General features: G+C 43.8%; 1 protein-coding gene across 3 annotated transcripts in view; it reads right to left on the reverse strand.

Annotated features, from left to right (window-relative positions):
* nfatc1 (nuclear factor of activated T cells 1) overlaps positions 1 to 26,110 on the reverse strand; it is a 75,092-nt gene that overhangs the window by 29,798 nt on the left and 19,184 nt on the right. For all 3 annotated transcript variants that reach the window (XM_064341402.1, XM_064341417.1, XM_064341410.1), the window contains exons 4-8: positions 22,681 to 22,883; positions 18,783 to 18,955; positions 17,446 to 17,586; positions 7,261 to 7,316; positions 2,966 to 3,098 (exon numbers count right to left, since the gene is read on the reverse strand). In XM_064341402.1, coding sequence (XP_064197472.1) covers positions 2,966 to 3,098; positions 7,261 to 7,316; positions 17,446 to 17,586; positions 18,783 to 18,955; positions 22,681 to 22,883 — 706 coding nt within the window. The remainder of the gene's footprint in view (positions 1 to 2,965; positions 3,099 to 7,260; positions 7,317 to 17,445; positions 17,587 to 18,782; positions 18,956 to 22,680; positions 22,884 to 26,110) is intronic.

Genomic DNA, 26,110 nt, shown 5'->3' on the forward strand with positions numbered 1-26,110 from the left:
ATTTCCTCTTGTTTTCTGTTTTCATTTGATTTCTTTTTGTATCGGCACACGTTTGATGGCTTTGAACTCACGACCAATGTATAAATGTTTTGGCAACACTTGCCATCCCTCACCATTGTTGAACTACCAATTCACCAATTTTATGACCGTGCAATTATTATGCACCACAACCAGACACTAGATTCCTTTCATTTAGGACTTTCATTCACCATGGACATGCTAAGTCTTGAAATACACAGTAGACAAACCTCAAGAACCTATGTTAATTAATTCTCTATTTAATTTTTTAATAAAGCCAAAAATACATTTCAACACTATTGAATTTATATATGTATTACATTTATGTGCATCATGCAAGTTAGTAAAACTAAAAAATAAAACAGTCCCGTGTGTCTGTCAAGTTTTATCCATTTAATATAGTTTTTTTTTTTTGTTAAGACAGTGATTTATGTATAAGAGAGGCTCCAATGTGTCAAGATAATCCAGGATTCAACCTTCCTAATCACAGGTCTCATGCTTATCACTGTAGCAGCATCAGGTTATTTTTACAGAGGTGCAGGGACATTCTTTAAAAACACAAATACACCTCATTGTACCTGTTACCGAATCCATATTTTAATTAACTTGGAATAACATCAACAACAGAGGACTACTGTAATAGACACACAACATGGGATAAGCGCTATTGTTGGATGCTGAGACAAAGGTGGCCTGTGCTCTAGTAGCACACAGACAGATTGGTTCCAGCGCTGAGCTCTGGGGATACTCAGTGCTGCATCGAGCATACATTCAGTCTGTTCTTTTTAAGGTCTTTCTGTCTCCCCCAGCCAAAAAAAACCATGTAGGAAAGGCTTCTGATGGCGAGCAACTGAGTGAGCGGTAGCAGGGTGTTTTTGAAAGGCAAGGCCCAGGGGTTCTGAAGAAACCTCTTCCCCCTTCTCTGTGCATGAGGGTGGGTGGAAGGGGGTGGGCGGGGTGTCCCCTCTAGCAGTCGCTGAGTGAGAAATGCCCTTAGCCCCCCTAAATACAGTAAAGGCCAGGCAGTGGTGAGTGATGGATCGTGTGACGGCGCTAGCCGTGTTTTCTCTGCTCTAAGAGGCTTCAGAGGTCAGGTTATGAACTGCTGTTGCTGTAGCACTGGGCCGTGGAGGAGCTCTTAAGAAGCCTGCTGCTTGCAGGGTCATGCCTGGCTAAGCTAATACACCTCAGTATCTCAGCTAACCATGCCTGAACTCTGCAGTACCTGCAATACAGTTCCCAGCGTTCATGTAATCACTATCTTTCAGCTATCTGACCTGAAAAAACACCACTCCTTTGCCAGAAAGTGTCCAACACTCCACCAAACACTAATGATCTTTTGATTCTCAGTTGTACCCCATGATCTAGTATCGAAGCCTGCCCATACCAGCAAGGCCAACAGCCCTGCAGGGCAATGTATAATTTTGGTCAAAGGAAAACCATGTTTGTCTGAGGACACTACAATGACCAATGACCGGACATGCCTATGAATGAATTGGGCATCCCAAACCAGGATGAAAAGACATTCACTCCAATAACCACAAGCCAAAAAAATCTTACAATGACTCTACAAATACCTTGCTGAAATTTACTGTATGCACATATGGCTGTACAATAATAATAATAATAATAATAATAATAATAATAATAATAATACATTTTCTGCTGCCATTGCTTTTACTGTTCAGGAATTTCAATAAGGGGCACTCCCAACTCTTATTGTGAACTCTGAAATTCCAAAGTGAAAAGAAAAATGCGCTAACGTGGTAACATGGGGTGGGTCTCGGATCTGACAGGACTGAACACGATTGTGGAAGCTGTGTGCAAAGTTTACTGTGTGAGAGGTGAGACCAGGGATGGGAAGATTGGCATTCCAGCATCAATAGCCCAGGAGGGTCTGTCTGTCTACGCTGACATCACTGCTAAAACATGTTATACACATCCAGTTAACGTGTCCACTGCTGCAGAATGCAACTTGGCAAAGCTGTGCTACTTTAAACCATATACTGTTTCTACTTCACACAGAAAATAATGCTTTATGTATTTTAAACCCTCCTAATTAGGCTTTAAATAGTTATATTTTAAACCCTCCTAATTAGGCTTTAAATAGTTATATTTCAAATGTTTGATTATTATACCCCAATATTTGCTATGCTAAACAATGCCCCGTGCAGGTGCACAATGCTTAATTATGAAAAATGGTCTTCAAACGGAAACGGCAGTTCATTTACACAGAATTTTGGTGGGGTGCCAGTTTGCATGGAGGGTTTAATTGCTTGTGTAATAGCGGATGTTGTGCTCCTCAAGGGCTGTCTTTGTTCCTGCGCGACTGACAAGATGAAGCCAGAACAGGAATCCGAGGCTTCTCCTTTTCAAACAACCCCATCAAATCAAAGCACGGCTATCCACACCAAATAACAGTGGCTGCTTGTTTTAAGAGGGCTGGGAGACGCAGACAGCCACATGTACAGTAAATGTTTGGAAAATTTTCTCGGGTCGCTGATGCAACAGATTACCCTTTCATCATACGATGATGAAACTGCGGCATTCTGCTCCCTTCCCCGACGGAGGACTCAGAAACATGACCAAACAAGCCCGATGGCCGCACTTCAGCTACAGAATACCGGAAAAAAAAAAAACCCAAGCCAGGGTAATGCCTGCTGACCTATGATTCTGAGGAGTGTGCTGTTGCTCTGTGCCTTGAAGCCTCAAAATTAAGACCAAATGAAGTGGATGAGTGGAGGAAGTGGTCTGGTTCAAGCAATTGTGATTGAAGAGATAAACATCAGCAGGGGGGGTTCGTCAATTGGGCAGAAAGTTAGGTGAATGGATGACAAAGGATTGAAGAGATAGGAGTGCTCTATAAATGCACCATTGGCGCTGGGTAAGAAAAAAGGAGAAAGAGGTTAAGAGATGAAAGGATGAGAAGAGGGAGAGAAAGACTCACCATTTGGGGACAGGTACGTGAAGCGCTGGTACTGGCTCCTCTTCCTCTTGCCGTTGCAGACATAGAAGTTCACCTGAACAGGGTTGGATATCCTCTGGTTCCGATATGGAGGGATGTCAACCAACAGAGTAGTCTGTAGCATGGAGACACACACACATTCAGCAGAAGCCCCTCTGCAATGCGTAAAAATGCAAGATTCTATGTTATGATGAAACCCAGAAAAAGTGCTTGTTTGCACTTTTTGTACAGTACCAACCCTCTCAATATTAATCGACATGGCCCACGTTTGGTATGTTCAAACTGCAAACCTTCCCTGGGGATTTCTATATTTTTATTGCACACAGTGATGTATATTAAGTTTATCGCATGCAGATCAATTAATACACCATGATGTATCATACAGTACCTGTACACTTTCATTCGGCCATATATTCATTTACACTGTCGGAATATTATGGAATATTCTGGTAATGGATTAAAAAATGCAGGTGGCCTGAGACACACAGTGCACTTGCTGTGCCAGGCTTCCGCCTGGGTGGGCTGAGCGGGAGGGTTGGGTTGAGCACGCGCTCCCGTCTGAGCGGTCTAAAGCTCGGTCCTGTACTGTTCCTACGATAGTCAGGCCCCGACTTCATATACTGAGCCCCCTCCCCTTGTCGCCCCTGCTGTCTACCCTGCCGCTTCTGAGTCAGTCCTGGACAGACGTGAACTTTTGACTGCATTAATGGGCCCAAGCTCGGGGAACAAAGCTACAGGAGAGTTCTCGCAGCACGCGTGATGTCATGACATCTCAAGCAAAGCTGTCCGGAGAAAAGATGGAGGTCATAGAGGAAGCAGCTTATCGCCAGGCTGTTCTCTCAGCTGCCATCAAACCTGGGCTTCGCTTACTGCCCAGGGCTCCTTCAGAACATGAAACAACCACAAAGCAGTGAAAACACACCGTGCCGGCCATGAAAGATTTGCGAGAATCTTTAAAAAAAACTTGGCACGAACACATCATACGGTATGTGCTGTTGCCCCCCACATTATCCCAACATCTGGGCTGAACCCTTTCACCCAGCCCTAAAGGCCAATTAGTCTTTCCAGCACATTCTGCATTTAACCCCAGTGATGCAACAAGGTGCATCACCTGACATAACAAATGCAACAACCTCAACAACAACAAAGACGAACGTGACTCAAGCGAGCCAACCATTTGAAGCAAGCAAATTTGGGGTCCTGGTGATCGGGGATATCAGCTTTCCTTCCAAACCAGTGCAGCTTGAATATCGTTTTTTTTTACCATTTTTAATTTGTCTCTCCGTGTGATTAGCTCACTGTTTGCATCACATCGTTTTTACAAATAGAATTTATTTTATGAGCCCAATTTCTGAAATAAACTAAGGGCTCAGCAGCAACTTCTGTTTACTATGGGTGACTTGGGGAGACGTATATCAGGAAAACCCCCAAAACCAGCCCCATCCACCCTCCCATCGTTGCAATAGGGCCCCAGGGAGAGGTGGAAATCGAGGTGACTTTGTGGCGAGTGTAAAAGGGCACCGGTTTGCTCTTCATCCAATCCAGAGGGCCAGACCGTTACAATAAAAAATCGGCATATTAAAAGCAGACTTCTCTGGCTCGCGCTAGTCATAGACAATGAGGGTTTTTTCAATTACGCGCAAAGCGAGAACAGGCCTCAGGAACACATGCACTGACACTATTCATTTCTGTTGAAATAAAAACCAGTTTATGCCTTTTTTCGAGGAGAGATTAAATGCGTGACTATCCCTTTGCACACAGCACAGTAGATCATTTTCTCTTGTAAAAAAAAAAAAAGGTTAAAATGAGTTTCGAAAAAGAACGCAGTGTTTAAGACACACCACAGAGAGAACGTTTGACTGAGTGCACGTATCTCTGTGAGGACACGAACCACAGAGAGAACGTTTGGTTAAGTGTATGTATCTCTGTGAGGACATAAATCACAGAGAGTGTTTGGTTGAGTGTATGTAGCTCTATGAGGACATAAATCACAGGGAGAGTGTTTGGTTGAGTGTACGTAGCTCTATGAGGACATAAATCACAGGGAGAGTGTTTGGTTGAGTGTACGTAGCTCTATGAGGACATAAATCACAGGGAGAGTGTTTGGTTGAGTGTATGTAGCTCTATGAGGACATAAATCACAGGGAGAGTGTTTGGTTGAGTGTACGTATCTCTGTGAGGACATAAATCACAGAGAGTGTTTGGTTGAGTGTATGTAGCTCTATGAGGACATAAATCACAGGGAGAGTGTTTGGTTGAGTGTACGTATCTCTGTGAGGACATAAATCACAGAGAGTGTTTGGTTGAGTGTACGTAGCTGTGAGGACATAAATCACAGGGAGAGTGTTTGGTTGAGTGTACGTAGCTCTATGAGGACATACATCACAGGGAGAGTGTTTGGTTGAGTGTATGTAGCTCTGTGAGGACATACATCACAGGGAGAGTGTTTGGTTGAGTGTATGTAGCTCTATGAGGACATACATCACAGGGAGAGTGTTTGGTTGAGTGTATGTAGCTCTATGAGGACATACATCACAGGGAGAGTGTTTGGTTGAGTGTATGTAGCTCTATGAGGACATACATCACAGGGAGAGTGTTTGGTTGAGTGTATGTAACTCTATGAGGACATACATCACAGGGAGAGTGTTTGGTCGAGTGTATGTAGCTCTGTGAGGACATAAATCATAGAGAGTGTTTGGTTGAGTGTACATTGCTCTATGAGGACATGAACCACAGAAAGAGTACTTGGTCAAATGTACCAAATGTTTTTTTAGTTTTTATTGCAAGTCAGCCATGTAAAGGCAATTTAATTAACAGCACATTCAACTAACAACTGGATATCAGCATCATGCAAAACACACAAAAAATCGGAATTCTCAGGAATAAAAAACTGTTTCTTACTTCCATTAACCAACATAACATGCTTTAGACCAACACAGAATAATGTTATTGTTTGTTGAGTAATGAGACATTCACACTGAATAATAGATCTGAATAAACAAAAAAACTTATAATATGTGCAAAAACTACAGATATAATAAAACTTTTTTGACTTGCTAGAACATGACATTGATGATATGCACATTAAATGAAAATTCTAATGTGAACTTTTTCTTTAACAGCTCTGGGTTCTATTTATGCATTCATGACCTGCTTGGCTCACAGGCGCACTAATACTCTGACTGTGCCGGGCCCCATCTGAGTGCAGAGCTTTCATCAAGAACGAAAAGGGGAAATTACCGCAGATAAAAGCAGATTCTGTTCACATCTGAGAGCTCCAAGTGCGGCCCCTGATATTTAGTAGAAAACTTGGAATAATTGGCTAGCAAAGGTTACATCAGGCAACTTGCAGGCGGTGTTTACAGTGGGCCGGCTCCAGCACACTGCGCAGTGAAGAAAGCCCTCAGACTTCCTCAGACTGTTTTTATCGCAGCCGAGCTGAATTTAATGGAAGACATGTCCAAATGGAGCTGGGGAGGGGGGGGGGTTCTACAAGAGAGCCAATAGGTCTCTGTCCCGATAGACTGAGAGAGCGGGAGGGAGGGAGACCCAGAGATGGCGGTGGGGGAGATGAGGCATCAAAAATCGAATTTACTCCCAAAGTTCACTGGCTGAGCAAGTCTTGTGAATTGTTTACCCCACTGGCTTGGCTAGCAGGTGAACTTCACACTCACCCCCACCTTCCCGGGGAGCTGAGCTACTGACCCATTTTTTAAAAAGCAAAGAGATGCTCCAAGAGTGTCTGTCCTCAACACACAGCTTTACACCAAAAAAATCACATTAGGACATTGCTTCCCTTCTAAATCCCATCTTCCCTTTACAACAGCAGTCTAGTAATTTTTCACCTCATTTCTGGAATACTGTTAAGGGATTTGTGGTAACTTCTGTCCACTCTGTCTCTACATTATTCTAAATTTTACAGGCAAGATAGCTGCTTTGAATATTTACTATTTTTGACCACACTTGTCTCTTAATAGCATTTCAGTCATGCATTAACAACAAACATTTGTGTATGACGAATCTCCTTTACTATGAACTCTGCTTGTTTGTTTCAACCCCCTCCCAACCCAATAAAATCTTTTTACTGCACTTCAGAAATGAGATGCTCCTTTGTAATATCCATTTCAAAAGTCTACAACTGGTAAACCACAGTGTTAGTCAGCTGCCCTAATTCAGCTGTCTTAATTATCACGCGAATGGCAGTTTTTCATCAACATGATGAAACTGGTTTATAGTTGCCACAAAGGGCGTGGGGCTTTGCCGTAAGGCAGACTTACAGACTTGAAGGAGTCCTTGTCAACTTTGGCCTCAGTCTCCCATAGGTGGTGACCATCTACAAGAAAGGAGAGATTAAAGAAAGAGTAAATCACAATCTGCAGCAATAAGACCGAAAAAAATCTGCAATTCATTCGGCAAAGGGTCGCAATAATTCAGTAATCATGAGCACAATAATCCAAATTAAATGCAGACTCCCGAGTGGCTGAGTTGGTATAGGCAGTCACAATGGTCACATGACTACATACTGCGTTCTGTAATCCGCACATGCAGGTTTGAGCCCAGCATGTGTCTCTAGTGGACTATGGCCTGGATTCAATCACCATTTGGCTAAAGATTTAATGTAGGACTTGTGTTTTTTCATCACAAACACAGTTTGAGGCAAGTTGACCGAATACCAAAATTAAGAAGTACGGTTGCCAAACGAGACGAGAAATGGGGGATAAATGTTATTTATTATATAGCTGCTCTATTACAAATAAGGAGGGAAATAGTTTTATTTATTCAGAGCGCAGCATACACAGAGTAATTACAGAAGCAAACAGCTGAGGGAAGTCAGCGCCACAAAGCCAGGCCTGTGACGACGGGCATCTCCGGTTCACACTCTGCGCAGCGTCGCCACGGCGAGCGCTGGCCCCTTCGGCGCGGTGAGGTTAAGTCTGGCCTCCCGGATAATGATTGGTAAACGAGCCTCTGAGCCGCGGCAGCTGCGTCTGTGCCTACTTAGGCTGCCGGAGCTGTTTCATAATGTCTGGACGGCCTGGCCAGGCCCGGAGCGCGGGGGGGTGAGGTGGGGTGGGTTGGGGGGGGGGGTGTTATCCGAACCCCAGCACGACGGCGTACGGCGCGTCGTCCCCGGGAGCTCTCGGAGGGGGGGATGGGGAGAGGGGGGGGTGCTACGCTGAGCTCATTTCCTGCCGCAATCTGACCCACTTGGGGGCAAGGGAAACCCGACGCAGCGCTAAGGAGCAAGCCAGGCCTCAGGATTTTGAGGCAGTAGCTCTCGGTCTGAGAGAAGACAGAGAGAGAAAGGGGAGAGAGAGAGAGAAAGAGAGGGGGAGAGACAGGGAGAAAGAAAGAGAGAGGCTTTATATCTTCCGCCGTTCCCGACGTTGTGGGAAGGCTGGGGACTCGTAAACAGGGCACAGTAAAAGGGCTTCTCTAATAAAGACAGCCGACGCATAACTGGCAAGTGACATCTTGCGTGCTCTCCACCCGCATGTGCCGCCTTTTTCAATAACCCAACTGCCTTTTGTCATCCTCATTAAAAGCCAGATACTTTTTTTAACCCCCATCCTTTAAAAGACATTCATTTCATTTTCCCCACCCCCGTTTTTCAACTTCAACTTGTTGCAGCGCAAATGCTTTCCCATCGACCAATAAGAACAGTTTCTCCAGCTGTGGGAAATCCACGCCGCATATATTAAAGTCCTTTTGTGATTTCATGCCACACTTTGGTGTACAGACATTTTTAGCTCTGTTTATACAATCATTAAGAAACCACTGCCCTTTTTTCTGTGACGGCGATGACTCATTAGCACTGTCTGAAATAGAAATGACACCGTACAGATGTGTCTTTGTGTCTGCAGCGCTGCTGACCCTTCCACAGACAGACTGCGGCGGGGAACGCAAGACCACAGTACCTTCCTAAGCCTGAATATAGAAGCAAGAGTGCTGTTACTGCCACACGCCTCTGCAACACCAAAAGGCAAGGGTCAGCATTATTATCACAACTGTTTATTTACTTGTCAGTTGCCTTTATGCAGAAATGCAGAAAAGACCAGAGTAAGCAGGCAGGTACAATATAACCTGAGAATATACAATCTGTAGGCAGGACTGAGCCCTCTAAACATGAATCTGGAAGCAGGGCTCTAATATTTCATGGTCATAAATAGCTGTCGGCTGTTGGCGCAATTGAAAAATGGCAAAAAGATCAAGTGATAACTGCTGAGGGAGGTTAAAATATCGGTGTCGATTCACTTCGTCCACTGGGAACTTTGTCGACATTCAACCTAAAAATACTGTCAGTTCATTGACAGCAGTGTCATTAAAATGCCAAAGACATGAGGTACCGTGATAAACTTCAAAACACTAAATAAACCTCTAAAAACCAAAATAAGCACAAAAGCTTTTTTCAAGGCACATAAAAGGCCTTAAAATCATTACCAATCAATTCTATTGGATTATTTCCAATTAATAAACTGGTAACTGTTTAAGGACCAATAATTGCATATATTACATATAAGATGATAACTGAACCAGTCCATCAACATTTCATATTGAAATGAACATTTACTCTTAAAAGCAACAGATTCGTAAAGCCAAATTTATATGAAAATGATTCAGCCATGTTGCACTAGGAACATGAATATCTCTAATATACATATAATATACATCTATCTCCCAGATTTCACTTTGCTTGCACTTTGATTGCAACCGAAAAAAAGTGAGTGTGGGTGGGAGGCGGAGTCTCCTGTCGGGGAGTGGAAACCACCAGGTATCTATTTCCAAAACCTGTAAACGTTATGAAAACGAGAGACAAAAAAGCAGATGGTCAACAGATTAAATGAGGGAGATTTTTTTTTGGTAGGGGAGAAAAGAGAGGAGAGAGAGAGAGAGAGAGAGGTCTGGTGTGCGTGGGGACACAGGACTCCTCACTGATGATAAGAGCAGCCAGGAAGGGGGGGGGGTGGGGGGGTGTGTATGTGCTGGGAAAGGCAGCGACGCAGGGCCTGAGCAACCATGTGCTAGAGATGGAGTGGCAGATGATTCTTCTTATTACGTCTGGAGAACCAGGGGGGGATTTCGCCGCCTACGCTCTGGGAATGAGTCCAAGAGGGGAAACCTTACACCTCGACGTCAGCCCTTCAGAAGTAAACATGTTTTTCTGAGGCTTTTTTACACTCTCTCTCTGTGTCTTGCTTTCTCTCTCTCTCTCTCCTTAGTGTCCTCTCTCTCCGTCTCACTCCCTCTCTCTTTCTTTCCCTCCCTCACTCTCTCCTTCTTGCCCTCTCTCTCTGTCTCTCTGTCTCTCTCTGCCTTTCCCTTCTCTCTCCCTCTCTCTCCACCCCCTTTCCTCCTCTCTTTTCTAGATTTGTAGAAATTCAGAAGCAGAAACGAAAATGCTGCAATTTGTTGGGCTCCCGTACTCGAATCGCTTTGCGAAAAAAAAAGCCATAATAAAACCCACATTGAAACAAATATTTTTTTCTTCCCTTCCTTCTTTTTCTCTTCCTTTCTTTCTTTCTCCTCCTTCCAGATGAACTGGGAACGCGCCACATGTGTGGCATACCTCCTCCTCCCGGCGCGCGCCAGAGGACCGATAACCGCAGAACGTTCCGTTGGCTCTCTGCAACATCTGCAGTTCGGCTCTAATTCCGAAACCCTCGGCAACTCCGCCGGCGGGCCCCGCCCGAGCCTCAACCCGGCCTCCCCTCCCGCCCATTTGCCTTGGCTGCCGCCCATGTTCCTTTAGTCGGAGTAGCAATATCTCTTCTGCGCCGTCCTCCCGTTAATTGCTGTTACAGACATAACATGGAGTAGCTGAGAATGAGGTAGGGGCGAGCCGTTTAATGGCCTGTTCTGATGAAATGTAATCAATTCTGCAATTTGATGTATGGGGAGGAAGAGGAAGTTGGCCAGCTGCCTCCGCTTCTAATTGGTAGAGAGACATAATAAGGCCTCAGTGAACATCGGGAGAGCACTCACTTTGTGTATACACACAGTGAAGACATAAATATGGTTGGGAGAGGTCTGTTTGTGGTGCTGGATGGGTGTGCTTTGCGCGCATATTACTGTATATGCACTTGCCTATAACAGAAGTGAGTATGGCCTGTTTTCAGCCAACCTCATATGTACCAGAGAAGCTCAGTCAAATGAATCTCAGCTTTAGACTTCTAAACAGTCCACCCGTCGCCTAACTGCGTCCACTCTCCAATGCCCATGCAGAGAGAACATCAATTTTCATATACTGCTTACTCCATACATTCCAAAATAAAGCTGTTTCTTAAAGTGGATGTTAGCCTATTTTTTTCTAGATTCAGTGATCCCTATATTATGGTTTTTCTCCAGAATTTCAGGCCAAAACCACTTGTTTGCGCTCCGGCTCTTGTGTAACCACATAGGCTTTCCTTGAAATATGTGTGCTTCTTAGATTACAATCTAAAAGAACTCCAAAAAAGACAACTAAATCTTCCCGTTCGGCTGCTCCTGTTTCTGTCAGAGCGCTCTGCACGCGGAAGCAGACTCGCGTCCCCCCGTTTTTTCCACTGTTTTCTAATGTGGATTTTTTTGTTTTCTGGCTTCGATGGAAATGCCCCAGAGGCCAAGGTGTGAAAGGAGAAAACCCCTATTATAAAGCAAGACAGGTAGAGACAATAAACCCGTAAAGCCGCCCAAGGAATCTTACTTTTGCGGTCTGGGAATGGAAAATCCGATTCACATGCTAATTACAGAAGCACCAGCAGAACAATCCAGGATTTTTTTTTTTTCCTTTTCAACCCGAGGGGAATTTTTTTCGTCCCCCTCGCAGCTTATTTATTTATTTACCTATTAATGTGTGAATCTGACATCCACCTGGCAAGCCCTCTTGATGCTAATCTTTCAGCATTGAACTTGGAAGCCGCGGCAGACGCAGCCCAGGGCCAAGAACAATCTCCCGTGTCTGGATTTCTGCAGGGCGCTCCTGCGCAACACCTGCTTTTGTCTCCCTCGTTTAATGGGGGGACCCGTGGACGTCGGACGTCCTGAGGGAGGTCCCGCCATTCAGCCGCGAGGGGGGGGGCAGGGCGGCGGGGTTCTGGAGGAACGGTGACCGCGTACGTGCCACTGTGGCAGGGGCGGTTTGCCGATCGCCATGGATACAGGCTCCGTGGCGCTCCCGCAGTCCAGGCAGCGGTCCAGCCGGACCAGATGTAAAAGCAATCCGACTCATGAGGGAATTCCCTCCGGTCTGAGTCAGTGAGAAGGCTTCCCCGCCACTCCCTCCCCACACGCCGCCCCCGCAAGAGGCCTGGGCACGCCGGAGAGCGCACACGCTCGGCGAGGTGCGCCGGTATGCCGTCCGCCGCGGTGCCAAAACAGGGGTGGGAGCCCCCGCAAAAGCAACAAAGGCTGTGCCTCACATACCTTCCTGAGACAAAAGCCAGCAAGCGCGGGGAAAGACAAAAACGACATTAAAAATCTGGAATCGGGGCAAAGGTCTCCCCTATGGCAATATTTCCCCATAAAATATAACGTTCAACAATGATGTGCTTTTCTTCTGCAGGTCAGAAAGGCAAGGTGAGGCTTGTTTGAGTGGAACAAAGCACTATTGTCTATCAGGCACGGCTAGGTTCAACACTGAGGGTTTGTACAAACTGCTCTGTCATGAGTCATAAAGCATAAAAATGGCTTGGCAAGCAGATTAAGGTAGGTGGCACCTACATTCTTTGGTTTGGATTTATTTTTTCTTTTAAATTAAATACAACATGAATGCCAGAAATAAGATACAAATGAGGGTTTTGCAATGCCTGAAGTAAAGGCAACAGTAGTGTTATACTTGAGCTGCTTTAAATCTCTTTTTAAAAAGTTTATGATTATTCCAAAATGGAAGAAGAGAATAGTTGAGAATAGTGATGGCTTCAGTTGGTAAATCAGAGTTCACTGTAAGTGTTAGGTGCTTCTGCAAGGGAACCCAGAGTTCAGTTAACACCTGGCACTTACAGTGAACTCTGATTTACCAACTTAAGTGATCCATCGCTATTCTCAACTAGGCAGAGAAGACTGCTCTTCTTCCATTTTGTTTTCCTCCCTCCTTCTGTGATTCTTTCTCAACAATTTAATGCCTTCCATCACTTTCTCATCTGTTTTTTCTACTGTCCAAATGCACGCAAACGCTTGAGGAACTCATCTTGTGTTTTGTTGCCTCATCAACTCTTGGAATGTTTATCCATAAAACGGAGTGCAGCAAGGCTCTATTCTTGGTCCATTTTTGTTTTGTTTTGTTTAATTTCTTGGTTAACACCATTTTTTGCTATTCGCTGTAATTTTTCTCATTAAGTTCCCTCGACTGGCAGCTGGTTTGAGGCTTGTATCCTCTCTTCAGACTGTACATAGGTTTCCCTAACACTGATGTCTCCAGAAAATATGTGCTCTGAAGCTATAATCACAATAACTGTACCTTTCTTGTAAAATTCTTCAAATGGAAAGGGAGAATGATGGCGCACACACATTGCTTTGACTGAGACTGCACCAATTACAAAAGTTTTTACGCCAATTAACAGTTTTGTTCCTTGTACTTTTTGCTAAAAATGACCTAGCTTTTGCATCACACACTTTTGTATTGCATCACATATCTCTGCAAACAAATGAACCTGTTAATACTATGCAAGGCAACAATACATGTCAGTAGCTGGTAGCCGTGGAAAGACAAGCCTGCCATGTCAATCAGAATTGTAAGAACTGTGTTTTTATCAATGGGACACATGAGAAAAGCTGCAAAGACAATGCGATTCTGCCCCTCTGATGGGATTCCCTCCAGGATGAGTCACTGAAAGCCTGCCTACTTAACACACAAACAGGCCCTCAGGCAAGCTCTTCACACACACACACACACACACACACGCACACACACGCCCACACAAACACACACACGTACAGGCAAACACAGAATTTAACCCTTTACTGGGCCACAGCAAACCTTCAATCTGCAGTATGTTTAACAGGAACACCTCGGAAGAAGCACAGGCTATTCTGGTTTTCAAAATTACAGGAGAGTGGCTGCAATTTGGCCTGAATTTATTCCTTAATTTTCCTTAATGTTGACTTACAAACTAATTTAAAGTTTTATTTTATTTTTTTATTTATTTTTTTGACAATTCCAATGATGGTTTTACTTGCCAAAATGTAAAAAAACCCCCAAAAAAACCAATTTAATTTATTTGCAATTGAAAGTTAAGGACAAATGTTAAGTAAAATTCTGATTATTATTCAGGAAATTACTGCTTCTGATCATGCTTCCATTGAACCAGACCTGTTCGATTGTAACTTCAAATTCTCTGGGGCAGCCCCAAGCTCTGTTCTGTTCGATCATAAAAACTCCCAAATGATCGTGATTTTCCTTTTGCCAATCTATATGCTTTTTCCACCATCGTCTGTATCCGGTTTTCCATTTGAATGAGTCGAACAGCTGTTGAGGCTGTCCAGTGTCTGCTCTCTAAAATGGCCACAACACATCCTAATAAATTAGCTTCAATAAAATCTCCAGGAACAAATGACGGGAAAAAGTCTTTTCCTTTTAAGGACTGTGGCAACCGTGAGTACTGCTTGCTGGCAAGAGCCTTGAATGGGCATTCTTCAGATGACAAGGCAGTCCACGAATACCATCTACCTACCTGTTGTACAATTAAACGGCACGCTGTAATTCCTTCTCTTGGTAAAAAAGCCTACGATATAGCTTCCGCATATCAAAATGGAATGCAGACTCGTCTGTTGCCACTTAAAATCCCAGCATTTCAGAGAGGTGTTTATTGGAATACATTCTGGAAAATGAACAGAACCCTAAACTTTGATCATGGTAGTAGTAACATATGCCAGTGATATAGCAGGCCATAATTAGCCAGATATTATGCAGAATACTAAGATTTACTGGGCTTATTCATGAACTTTCCAAAGTAATATAATTTCTGGTTTATGATATAAAACATTATATTCTGACCAATTTATTGTTGCTATTTTTTCCTACCACTGACATAGCACAGAAAACTTGTTGCTTTCGGAAACGGAAATTTTTTTAAGAAGAAGATTCGTCTCATCAGAGGGAGGGAAAACATTTTTTGAAACATGCTGGTCTTTGTTGGAAGATTTTCAATACTTATGATACAAGGGCCAACCTGGAAAGTACAATACTGAATTAATCCATACCTTGTGTGTACTGTAATAAAATTTATTTTCACAGGATAACAAAGGGCTTGCTCACTACTGCATGTAACTAAGGAAAAAAACTAAGGAAAGTTGGTGGATGTACTTGGTCCTTTTAAGGATCATTAACTTGCTGTGTGGATCAACCATCCAGCTACTGTAGCCATGCCATTTTCCTACATTTTTAAAATACTCATTGCCTGAAAATACTCAGTTCAAGGCCTCATTTTAACTTACGAGTTACATGATAAAAACAAAGTTAAGCATGAATATCCCTTTCAGGGTGAACAGTCCTGGGTACCACTTTAAAGGGGAGCTCTGCATTAAGCTTTCCTGTCGATAAGCGGAGGAACCAGGAGGCGACAGGTCTCGACAGCTTTTTGCGAAAGGCGGCTAATGGAGACAGACAGGGCTTGAATAAAGAAATCCTTTACTTTATGCACTTTCCGGAATCTCTCAGGACGCGGAGAACGCAAACAACCCTCTGAAATGTCAATAGCAGGCAACAGTGTGCACTCCCAGAAGCTCAGTGCTCCACACCACTCTAATCTGTTTAGCAGGCTAGGAAGCTGGCAGGAGGAGAGAGGGAGAGGGAGGGAGGGAGGGAGAGAGAGAGACTATGTGTGTCTGTGTGAGTGTGTGTGCGTGCATGTGTCTGTGGTGGGGGCAGGGGCTTGCAAGAGTTTCCTCGTGAGGATTCCCCTCACGAGGACCAGGTTAACACAGAGAGACTCTCGGCACATTAAGGAGTCAATTGCAGGCTCTTAGGAGCTCTCGAAGGTTGAGGACCCATCCGTCAGGATGTCACACTACTCTTGTGTTTCGAGGAAGAGGGAGGGGAGTGTGTGTGTACGTATGTGTGTGTGTGTGTGTGTGTGTGTGCAGTGGGGGAGGGAGGGTGTTGGCTGAGGGATGTTTCCATGGCAGGCTCACAGTGGAATCCAAGGCCGGTACCAGGCGCAGGGAAACCCTCTTCACAAACAAGAGCCCACACAGCCAAAGGCTCATCCGGTAAGCGCCCTGGGTCCTAGAGCCAGTCTGTTTAGACCCACGGGAACACAGTGTCCTGTCTGCCAGCAGGGATACTGGAAGTGGAAAGGCATCTGAGCGACTTTTTCTTTCTGGGCTAAGACTGAATGCTATATCAGACATTCAAGTGTTGATGTAATAAGCCGCACATGGAAATTCTGTCCTTTAAAGGCAAGCAGGATTTCTTTAAAGTGAGAGAAAGGCAGTTTTTTGATTTATTTAAACTTTGACTCAAATCTGACATTGTATTTTACTTGAATTTAAAGTGTAACTAATTAAAATCTGACATTGAATTTTACTTGAATTTAAAGTGTAACTTCTTTTCTTTACAAACAGGTTGGCAAGGTCAGTGATCCCTAAAATTCACCAAATTAAATTGAGCAGGAAAAATTCACACCTGCAAATAACTGTGAATAAAAGTTAAGGACAGCTTTTTCTTAAATCCAAGCCAACATTAAGGATGAATTTTGACTGAAGACTGGACAGTGTGATCTGCTGCTGTTCAGATATGGGCGAAAGAAGTAAACACACACTGAAGGGAAGGATATGAATGACTATGGGCCACGCAAACATTGGGCACAGAGCTCCAGCCATCATGCCCTCCAATGTGCTGTGTTTACAAATGTCTCAGTCGTTCTGTGGCGCTAAGACTAGCATCCAGGCTCTTCCAGAAAGTCTCTACTCACAGGTGGAAAGATTTATTGCTTCCCTCCTGCTCCACCCACCCCCGCATCCCCCCCCTCTGCCGACTGAAAAGGCCCTCAATCACGTGTGTTTACGCTCCTCGGCACTGGCCCCGTGCCACGCTTTCATTTTCTAAAAACGAATGGCGGAAATTGGTGTTTGTAAACCCAGTAACATCAACATCTTGGAGCGGGCCGCCCTCTTCTCTCCCCGCCCCGTCCCGTCCAGGACGAAGGAAACAAATGTTCCAGAGAGCGGCGGAGAAAGTGCACATGCCCTGCTAGTGATTCATTCCTCGACTTGTGGCGAGCGTCAGTGAACAGGCAATGGAAACTTCTTGCAAATGTAAATACGTTCAGTTAAAAATATAGTGCTTTAATGCGCACCACATGTGGTTTGCTGGCAGGACCCGGAATATTTTGACGGTGGGGAGAAAAAGAGAGAGAGAGAAAGCGGGAAAGAGAGAGAAAAAAGAAATTGAGAAAAAGAGAGACAGACTTTGACTTTGAGCGTGGATCACGCAGCTAAATGGGGGGGGGGGGGGGGCTTATACACTGCGGAGCAGGAGGGCTTACCTTGGGCCTTCTCCACAAACACCACCTTGGAGTCGGGCAGGAAGTTGTGCCCGCTCAGGACCATGGTCTTGCCCCCTGTGGCCGGGCAGCTGTCCACGCTCTGCTTCTCCACCAGTGGCAGCTCCTGGGCTGATCGCTGGGCTGCCAGAGGAAGAGCAAAGAGCTCCTCAGTCACGCACACCCCTTAACCCTCTCCCCATCTACTCCCGAACCTCCAGCCCACATCTTCCAACCCAGGGATCCTGCCCCCGTCTTATTTTTTAACTCGGATATTCCTTTCCACTGTTTTTCAGAGGGAAGTGAATATGTCAGCAGAAAACTGTTTTATTTAGCACCTCTTGAAAACAATAACTCTCATGAGATCAACAAATACATGAAACTTTTTTTTACAATAACTTCCCGCTGACAAACATAAGTTGAGGCCTGTTCACACAGTTAAGCAGGTTTTACAGACACACACACACACACACACACACACACGCTTATAAAATTGAAGTATGCTTATAAGGTATCATTTGTTTAGTAATTGTTTAAGGTGCAATAAACATGTTTTCATTTTAAAAAATTGCACAAATATATGGTAAGGAATGAGCATTTACTAGGCTTACAAGCGCTTACAATGATGTTCATTGCAGAGATTAGGTTAGTGTCTTGTCAAGACATTCGAATGCCAGGGCGGTTGACGGCAACTCGACTGCCAGACATCGGTCTACCGAGCATGATTATGCATGGTTGAAATGATTAATTTGCATTGAACCATGGTCAGATGCGATTATTGTTAACACTTCACTTATTGTCTTAATTGTGCTTGGTCATTGTGATCGCATTCACAGCCAGGGATACTTAAATTGTAATGACATAATCCATTTATTTTTATGTCATCAACAGTGAGCTCCCACTAGATACAGTAATAGCATCATAGTAAATTTATGGGAAACATTAGAAACATTAATGAAGGCCATAACATTGGAAAGTGCTTTAAGCTGCTCAACGTCTTGGTACGTATTAGGTCTTCAAAGCATTCAGAGCCTCTGCACCTTTAAATAACCTTTGGCAGTCAGTAATATTGCTCTAAATGATTTCTGATTTCTTACCAAAGCCCCTGCAATGGTGGAGATAAGGTGCACAGTTGTCGACATTAGGCTTCTAAATGAATTTCTATTCAGAATGATTACCAAATGTTTCTTCTAAATTACACTGAGAAAAACAACAAAAAAAAAAACATCTGGACATGGGGTTTTCCAGAGTGCAATAACTAAGTCATGCAATAACTAAGCTGATAACAGTTTGCGTGGCTCCACAACCAGAGCGGCAGTGGACAGACAAAGGGTACTCACAGCACTCGATGGGATTGGACGCTGCCTGCAGTGACACGGTCCGACCGTTGGGCTGGTTGATGTGAACGCGGAAGACCATCCTCACTCGAGTGTTCTTGCGGCCAATGTCCGTCTCGCCCTTCCGCAGCTCGATGTCGGAGTTGCGCAGCTTCAGGATCCCCGCGCAGTCGATTCTGCCAAAGGGGAAGGAGAGCACAAATGAACTGCAAGGCGAAGCCTACCTAAAAGAGGTGTGACCCTCTTCCCCAAGGTGAATGAACTCCCCCCTGTACCCACCTCCCAACTGTCCATTTTATTTGAACTTAATTTTATTTAACCTTTATTTATCCAGATACGTGAACGGAGGCATCGATTTTCATTTGCAGCGAGAAAGTGAGGTGAGATCAGGAGTGGGGCACAAGGGATTGTGATTGGGCAGTCAAACAGGGCTCTGTTACCCAATGGAACAACAGGAGGAGCTCACTTAAGGCACTGAAAAAAAAACACTTCCATTGAATGTCTACCCTAAATTTCCACTCGAACCCTGGAATAATTTCACAGGGTACAGTGGGGTCAGCCCAATCAGAGAGTGCCGGGGCCCTTCGCTGCTGTGGAGTTTCAACGTGACAGTCGCCAACGAAAAGCAGCATCTGTCTAGGGCCTCCTTGGACCTCAAAGCGACGGCACTGTGAGTTTTCTGTGGAAACATGAATCGGCCACACTGTCCCTCACATCCAATCCAAACCTTTCAAAGAGTGCTGTTTTGGAAATGAATTACTTAATGTCAGAGTTTTAATGGTCCACCAAGGAGCATCCAGCAAGACCTCGTCACGTTGGACTCTCGGTGAATCTTTCCAGCTCGAGAAGTCCGTTGGCTCTTGCCGTGCATTTTACACCCACTTCGACCATTCATCATGCTCTTTATTAACATCTTCATTGTCCTATCCTCCTCTCAGTTTAGTGCTGTTAGCCTTTTCAAAACATTTATGGTTTCAACTTCACTAACCATTGCCACATTTAGCATTGGAGTTTTTTTCATTTTATCTTTTTTTTGTCAGGGGATTTTCCTTTGAATAACTGCTCAGTGGAAAAATGCTTCACTTCTCAGCCTGGGCTTTCATGAAATTAAATAAAAGTACACTGGCTGATTAAAAAAAAAAAAAAAAAGAATACGAATTGGAGATGGTTTAGCATTTTTTAATTTTACATTCTAACTTTGGGGTTAAATTCCTGGAACATGATAAATGTCAAATTTTATATATTAATATTTTCCAGAATTCAGTGCCTAAAATGTGACTGAATAAAAAAAATAATACCTACTACAAGCTGCTTAGTAGTCTTGCATGAAGTAATTTTTTTGCAATGCACTCTTCATGGAATCAGATGTGTGTACTCGACAGAGTACTGTCTGAAGGCTGTTTGAATCAATTCAAACAATAATGTCCTTGAGGACATTAACGGATGAATTTCACTGCGTATAATGGATTCACTGTTCAGCAAATTGAAAGCAAAAAGAAGCATATTTATTCAATATACAGTATAGTTAATTATATTATATAAAAAACGATGTTCTTTATATAAAATGAAACATTACAGTTCCATACATTGTGTCTGTGCCCAAGGTTTGCCTTCATTTTTTAATACACTTGTGTCTGACTCATGCATGCCCGCATGGGAACACATGCTAACGGCTTCATAAATCCTTTGGCGAGCGGGCATCTGGTGATGCAATACGGGCCGAAAACAATGAGCCGAGATAACCTGAACTGTCCCCCTCCCACGCGGGGCCCGCGGCGCTGGAATGAGAACAAAGTGATGGCTGAAGATATCAAGATGCCTTTTCACGACCCATGGAAAGACTCAATCAGCGGCGCAGTACCCGGTGCGACCTTTCCGCGTCCGCCGGCCTACACTTTCCTGTCAAAGCCCTGGAGAACAAAAAAAAAAGTCCACTTCTACATCTCTTCTTTGATTCCGTTGTTCAGAAGTGAAGATTTAACCCTTGTGACACGGTTGCTTCCAACGGCTAATATCGTTTGACTGCGCTTGAAAAGACAAATGTCAAGCACGCGCTTTTGTTAATTGCCTACAGTTAGTCGAGTTTTGTACAAAACTTTTTCGTACAGAAGGCAACTGCTGTGCAGAAGCCCGACAGAAGCTCATTTATTGCCATTTACAAACACAACTGTCACTTGCTTTTCTTAAAAAAAAAAACTGATTCTATTTTCGTTGGAGTGAACCCTGTTTCTGACCATGAAATATCACAACAGAGGAACATTTTAATAAATCTTAAATAAATTCCATCCTTAGATTATGATGCCGAAATGGGCCTTTCCAATCCAAAGCAGTCCCTCTGTGCAACGCTAAATATCACAAAACAGGGTCGATCTTCCTGAGACATTTTAGTAGCGTTATATTATTTGTAATGTTTATGGTCCATCTGATATATTTCGATCGATCCCATGTGTGAAAATTTCCCGGTGGCCAGGTCATAAAAACCTTCATTGCATTCTAGAATAAAAATAAATCAATTTGAAAAATTTAATTTCAGGGAAGCCCTCTTCTCTGCCAACATTCTTCGCCGAGGCGAGAGCGGGGCTGTCTCATGACTGAACTGAGAAAACTCCTCGCTGAGGTGACGCGGTTGCATAACTCCGGTTTGAAGAATTACACCCGCAAGCCCTTCCAGACGCTGCTGAGGCCCAGTCCGCTGCTGAGCAGGTGATTGGCTGATTTAGGTGAACTCCTGGCCAGTGGCCTGCAGCCCTGAGTTCCTGACGAATGTGATCGTCTGGCAACGGGCCTCCTGGGAGCAAGGGCTGGGTATCTCAGAACCTGAGTGTCTGGGCTCAGAAATGTGACATTCCCTGGCAAGTTCCATGCACAGGGGAGAACTATGGCGCCCCAGGCGAAGAAACTGAAGTGAACAGCTTGTCATTGAGATGGCAAAGCTTGCCTCTGACTGTCCCATTGGTTAGTAGTAGGTAACAGTGTAGAGGACACACGTGGGCAAGATTAGATACATTACTCAAATGTGTGCTGGTTCTCTCATTTAAAGACAGGTCTTAAAACAGTGACTATTATGGGGTCCGTACCGTGAGCCTAGTTTATTTTAAATACATATATGCAGAAGAGCCTGCACCAGGCTTGAGGACAGGTCCTCTACGACAGTAATGGAGGGGCATTCCGTTTTCAGGAGTTCTAAATTAACCCGTATTCCAGCTTACAGTTTTATTCCAATTGTTATGTTACAATGGCAGTTGGCTTCCATGATGCTACCGCAGTCCAGCTCGGTGAAAGAATCACTGTACATTCAGTCTGTGGCATGAGTCAGTAGGGATTGTTTGGCACCCACAAGCTTCTTCCATCATTGAAGCTGACACATTCTACCCACAAGGCAAATGAACCTTCCTCTTTCATATTCGCCATAATAAACACCAGTGAGAAACCTCTCAAACGGCCAGCTCCCCCTTGCTATTTCTGTGAATCACATGGGGGGCGTCGACCAGGGAGGGGAGGACATGGCCACTTCTCCCTCATATCATCCACACGCACTAGAGAGAGTACTGAAGCAAACTGACAAGGAAAAAAGGAAGACTGAATTTTCCTGCTTTATTGCATACTCTGTGGCAATGCAAATGTTTGCTATAGAGTAAATTGAAAATTGAATATGTATATCTTGGAAAATAATCTAGATAAATTTGTTGAGAGGGGAAAAAAACTCATGTGTGATAGAGAGGGAGAGTGAAGGCATGACCAAAAAGCAAAAGAGGAGAAACACCAATAGAGAGAAAGAGAAAGAAAAGACAGAATCTAGAGACTGGTTTAGATAAAGGCACTCAGTCAGCCATGTGGTCACAGAAAGACCCAGCACAGCTAAACAGGACAGACAGACAGACATGCGGACGGACAGACTCACATGGCCCGCATATTGTTCTCTGGCAGCAAAGGGATCTCCAGCACCTTGGTGTTGGACTGCATGATCTCATGGCTGGCTGTGGAAACGGTCTTGCCGGTGATGCGGTGGACCTGGTAGAAGGCGTGCGGTCGCAGCAGGCGGTCGTCTGCGGTCCCGATGAACAGCTGCAGGGTGAGGGGCTCGCTCTCCATGTAGCCATACAGCTGGCGACAGAACAGAGGGATCCAGCTAAGCCCCCGGGCAGACAACCCCGCTGCCTCCACCCCACCCCATTACAGCCTTCACTAATAGGCCCTCATTTGCAAAATAAAGACAGGCTAAAAAAAAACTTGACAGCTACTGACAGTCCCATTTTAATGAGTTTCTCTTTAAAAAATTGCAACGTTGCTTTGTTTCTGTTTTGGGATGCTGGGAGGAGACATTTCATCCATCCCTCTCAGCATCCTCTTTTTATAGTTTTGATCTCTTTGAGGTTTGTAGTTTGCAGTCGTGCCCGAGGCAGTTTGTAGTCACATACTGTCTGTATTTCACTGTTCATTACATTTATTCATTCAACCTTATAAAAAAGAAAAATCCCCATGGGGAACCTGGGGTTAATCTCCCAGTGACTCAATGAGAAGGGACCTTTTTCAAACAAAAAAGAAAACCAGAAGGCCCGTAGATGTGTTAATAAATAAGGAACATAAGACCCATTGAGCAGAACTGTAAGTTGATACTGTTAATTTACCAAGAAAAACAATTACATTTTTTATGTAACTGAAGTATGAAGTATCAAGGTTAAATGTGTATTTTACAGAACGAATATAATCCAACTCAGAAAAATAATTATTTTTCTTTTACTGCTTTAGACTTTGTGATGAAAGAGAAAAAAAACAAGAACAACATATGCATATCACAAGTACTGCAGCACTCAAATTTTTACATGCCAAAACAGTACGTTTAATCATGCCCCCGTGTTAATGCTCATTAAAAAGCCACTCGCACTGAAAACTTGCAAACGGTGGCGCCTCAGCCTTCCTGTCGTGCGGTCCGCCTTCTCCACATGGAAATCGACGTGCATTATGATTTTCATTATGCTTTATGAACAACGGGCTGGAGGCCAAGACAAGCATCGTAGAGAGATGAAAGGGCTACTGTATCAGAGCTGCCACTTCAAACAGGTACTGCTTCCTTTCACTGGCAGCCATTAGACGCTACCGCTCCCCAATAAAACAAGAGAGATGAGAACACTGTAATAATCAGCATAAAATACCATAGAATGTGGGCTTACTCAAACAGCCGCAGTTACATTTTGTGGTTGTACACTCAGCATATTCATTAATCATAGCGATTTGTAAAGCAATTTGTCTGTTTAATCTATTACTATTGCACTTATTCCATGCTAGTCCCCTCCTGTGTCACTTAAACTGACTCAGGCATCCATTAAATCTAGCCACATTTGAACTTGTTCTACATTTTTAATTAACTTCTCTAACTTAAAATTAAGTTAACATTTATATAATCGGCTTTGCTTTTTTTGCATATTTTCTTTGCACTGTCTGCCACACGGTGATCTCATACTCATATAAAAACAGGAGGAAAGCACACTTGTACAGGTTTGTTAGACAGATAGCACTGCTGTCTCATGGTGTACTACTGTGCTTTACTGAAATACTTTTGCCATCCATTTTATTAATCACTATTATTTGAAAAAGAAAAACTTCTACATACAGATGGTGAATTGTGGGGTGTCATGTATAAGTACTACAGCTCTACTCATACTGTAACTGTACACTTCTAGTGTCTTTGATGCCGTGCTGCTTTCTCCTTCTAAAAGGACCCTGTTGGCTCCATCTAGGTTTGGTGCATCTAAGAGCCAGACAGCAGCATTAAGCATGTCCTATGGGAAAGGAGGACAGAGGGACCTCTTCTGGAACTGTGGCTGTCACATATCACATACCCACAGATCCTTTACATGTGGAAAGGATCTGTGGGTCATTTTTATGGACCTTAATTAAATGTGTGGTTGGTTGCTCTAAAGCCAGTTTGTAATAGGTCTGCAGCACTGTAACCTATAAATGTGGAATTTTTTTTTGTTAGTTTTGTTTTGTTTTTGGTTAGAACGCAGCCTTTCGATAAACAAAGGAAAGAGGGAAGACTAACTAAGACTGAAAAGTTCCTTTCTCTCAGTTTCAATTCTATGTTCCATATTGACACTTGTCCACATCTCAAGACTGAATAATATTCCTTCTTCATTTTGTGGTCACAATTTCTTCTGGAAAGTTCCAGAACCTGTTGTTGAATATAAAAATGTTCCCTATGACAATAAAAACACAAGACGAAGACTAAGACACATCTTAGTTGCCAATCTCCTGTGTTCCATCACAGCTTTTCCACTGGTTTTGTATTAACAGTGTCCTCCCCATCAAAGATAATAACCATTTAAGATAATGAAAAGATTTTTAGTCTAGTTAAGTCTCTAGCCATTTATTTTGAAATAACACCTCCTCTGCTGGTAGCCAGATAGTTAATCCTGAAGGATTTGGCCATTGAATCACAGGATGTGCTGCTCCAACCTCAAATTTCAGGCAGACTTTGGAAATTACTTACACCGAAAGAGATCACACTGAGGTTTGAATTCAGTAGGAGATGGGGAAAATGGTGGAATAATTTGGCAGAACAACAACATTCCTGGTAGCAGAACTGCCCCGTCACCAGCACGGTGGTAGATGCTGGAGGGAGGTCTTCTGGGAAAGAATACTGGCCATGGTGTTCCCAAATCAGAGAGGAGAGCTTCTGGTTTGTTCTAACCCATTACCCTCTCCGGCTGCATTTGTTCAGATGTGTGTGGGCCAGGGGAAAGCTGCTCCAATCCAGCAACATTAATAAAACGGGGTACGCATTTGGAACATTAAACACTCAAAGCAAACTCTGCCGTGGTCTGGGATGGAAACATGTGGGTCTCCCGTCCACGTGCGAGATTGTATGGACTGCGAAGGAACAGTCTTCTGAATGCTGTGCAAATTGTTCTCCATTACATTTATATGCATATTTATGTGTACGTTCTAAGTTCTATCTATCTCAATTCAAATTGCACATAAAGTAAGAACGGCAAATCACTCAAAATAAAGGTTCAGTCTTCATTTAACAGACCGAGTCATATATCAGAAGCCAGACCACATGTAACCAATGACATAATCTGATGGATGAACTTTTAATTACCATAGTAAGGGGGTTTGGTGGTGGTGGAGGTGTGTGTGTGTGTGTGACAGACTGTGTGTGTGTGTTTGTGCGTGTGGGGTTGAGGGTACAGATGATGTAGATGTGGCATAATCAAATTCCATGGCATTTAAAGATGTTGTCATGCTGTAAAAATAATAATACCCCACCAACTGATGAAGGCTTCACTGTATGAGTTAGCATGGCAGGGATGTGAAAAATCGCTTCAGAG

This window comes from Anguilla rostrata, chromosome 1, assembly GCF_018555375.3.
Source record: "Anguilla rostrata isolate EN2019 chromosome 1, ASM1855537v3, whole genome shotgun sequence".
NCBI classification, from domain to species: domain Eukaryota; kingdom Metazoa; phylum Chordata; class Actinopteri; order Anguilliformes; family Anguillidae; genus Anguilla; species Anguilla rostrata.